The 2,697-nt window shown below is 41.8% G+C and overlaps 1 protein-coding gene across 1 annotated transcript; it reads right to left on the reverse strand.

The window, feature by feature from the left end:
- Positions 1 to 468: 468 nt before the first annotated feature.
- On the reverse strand, positions 469 to 2,491 carry LOC120178508 (putative pectinesterase/pectinesterase inhibitor 28). The gene has a single exon (XM_039184331.1). The coding sequence runs from the start codon at positions 2,310 to 2,312 to the stop codon at positions 627 to 629; it is 1,686 nt and encodes a 561-aa protein (XP_039040262.1). The 5' UTR covers positions 2,313 to 2,491; the 3' UTR covers positions 469 to 626.
- Positions 2,492 to 2,697: the final 206 nt, after the last annotated feature.

Here is a 2,697-nt window from a genome sequence, read left to right on the forward strand (position 1 = left end):
ATCCAAACATCATCTTTAAAAAACCTGGTCCGAACTCGATTTTTTTTAAAAAAAACCCAATCTCTCTGGTTCGAGTCCCATGCCCATCCCTAATAACAACAATAACGATCGACAAAGGAGTTGGATGATTTGAGTTTAGGTATCTTAGGGGTCTTTTTTATATTTTTAAAACATTTTAGTTTTTTAAGAATAATATAACATTTTTAAGTTAATTTTAAAAAAAATAAAAAATTCAAAAAAAATAAGCATGACACATGTCACTTAACGATTTTTTGAACGGTATACACTAAAAGTGTAACGAAGAAAACGTTAAACACATATTTTCAACGAAAAATTCTTTAAACACATGAAGTTAACTAATAATATTGTTTGGATACTTATTTTTACATTAAGCTAATATTTTAATATAAATTTAGTTAATAATTATATTCTTAGTTTTAATTATCACATAAATATGACATTATTTAATTGAGGTTAATTTAAATTAATTTATTATTATCATTATAAATAATTACAAACATATATATATACACAGGAAGAAGCTGTTTAATAATAATTGTAATTATAAGATTACTAAAATAACAATAAAGATAATAATAAGAATGGCCTTAGATTCTTTCGGTGGTTTACAGGCCGGATATCCAGTCGGGAGTGCATGGAACCCCGGTATTCGGAATCCATGTATTGGACTTGAGGTAGGGGCCAGGGGTAAACGTCTTGGCCGTGTTAAGATCAACTTTCTTGATTCCAGACCATTTGACTCTGCCGTCCGTTTTGGCGCCAGGTCCCCGGTTGCCGAACTCGACGAAGTAGGAGGTAGTCTCCCCTTTGCCGGGGAGCATTGGAATGTACCCTTCCGGTGCGATGATGTCGTCGATTTGGGTCTGGATGATGATGGCTGTGGCAAGAATCTTCCATGGTCTATTGAGATAAGCTTTGTTCGTGTCCTTCACCGGGATATAGTCTTTGTCGCCAGAGATGGTGCAGTTGTGTAGAACGAAGCCGCCAGTGGAGTTATGGAACATTTTCCCCTGTGCAAGGACAATGCAGTTCTGTTTTGGACCAGGTTTCCTCACAATAATCTGGCAGTTCTGGAACACCGCTCTGGAGTCGCCGAAGATGAAGTCAATGGTGCCGGTGATGACACAATCGCGGAAGAATTGCATTTCCTTATGTGCGTAGAGGGTGTCTTGGTACCCGTTGAAGTGACAGTTGTAGAAGACGCCTAGGTCGCCGGTACTTCTCAAGGCGACGGCTTGCTCACCCTCGTATCCGGCGGTGTTCTCAAATCCGATGTCTTTGGCTATGAAATGCTTCGCATCAACGGCAACAGTTGCAGTGAAGAATGTTCTGAGTTTACTCCTTATGACGCAAATGTCATTGGTAATGACAGTCTTGGTCGGACCATCTCCGATGAGCATAACATGTTCGGCTTCCTTGATGATGTGAACCTGCTCTTTGTAAACTCCAGCCTTAACGTGAATAATAAATCGTTGGGTATTCTTTTTCGGAACTTCAGCCAATGCCTTGACGATGCTATCGTATTTTCCACTTCCGTCTTTAGCAACCACCACGTTAGGCTTAATGGATCCCGCATTCGCCTGGAGGAGTCTCCGGTCGCTGTGGCTTAACCAGACAGGAAAGTCACTGTTCTTCTCCGACAAGAGTTTACGTTGTAACGGCGTGGTGCTGATGTTTTCGATGCTGGGGATGTTGAGGTCTTTTGCGATGGAGGATAACCCGTACATCATGCCGAGGGCGTTCATGTTAAGCTCCTGTGCCGTTTTCAAGATCGACTTCATTTTCTCGGCGGCCTCGCCGTTCTCCTCCGCGAACGAGTCTATGCAGGTTTGCTGGCTGGTGAGGGCGCCGCTCAGCCACACCTGGATGTGCAAGAGAATATCGCCGATCTTGCTCATATCGTACTCGCCGAGCTTGTTGAATGAATCTTCTAAGTCGTCAATGGCGAAATCCAACACCTCTTTACAAACCTCTAAAGCATTCTTCTTACCTTTGTCTTTCTCCAGCTCCTGAAGCGTTTTCGAATCCGCCAACACCCTCTTTATCTCCGTCACCGTCGCCTGAAACCCGGTCCTTATCAACTCCTTCGGATCACTCGAGCTCGACGATTCAAGGCTCTTCTCACAGGTTTCCTTGAAAGCCGTGGGTTGGCAAACGGTCTGCACCGCCTTCGAAGAAGTCGATATTTTCTCCTTCTTCGCATCATTCAACCCCACGGCGAACACCACGGCCACCACGGAGGCCACCACCGCCACCAAGCAGACAAGCACAAAAACAACGTTATTAGCCATTTTTAAACAGCTTTCCCCCTGGTTATTAAAACCCTAATAGAGACGAGAAATACAGAAATCTTTTTCCTCCCTTCTTTTCGCTTGAATCCGAACTTCTCCAGATGGAAGAAAGAAAGAAAGAAAGAAGATTATTGCAGCTGCGTGGGGCTGCTTATTGCTTATTTATCATTGCCCGTTGAGCTGCTTGAATTATCTGCATTTCCATTCCCCTATTTATACTTGAAGGAGATCACTATTTTTAGCTATGCCTTCGTTTTCTATGATCCACAGATCCACCGGACGTGCCAGTTTGTTCAAACTTCCTCAAAATTTATGGATTTTACATTTAAACACTAATTTAAATATTTTACATAATTTAAATTTATATATTATTTGTTATATATTT

Source organism: Hibiscus syriacus, unplaced genomic scaffold (assembly GCF_006381635.1).
Source record: "Hibiscus syriacus cultivar Baekdansim isolate YM2019G1 unplaced genomic scaffold, ASM638163v2 tig00112352_pilon, whole genome shotgun sequence".
NCBI classification, from domain to species: domain Eukaryota; kingdom Viridiplantae; phylum Streptophyta; class Magnoliopsida; order Malvales; family Malvaceae; genus Hibiscus; species Hibiscus syriacus.

Coding starts and splice junctions, on each gene's coding strand:
- LOC120178508 (XM_039184331.1), bottom strand. CDS start 2,312: ATGGCTAATAACGTTGTTTTTGTGCTTGTCTGCTTGGTGGCGGTGGTG.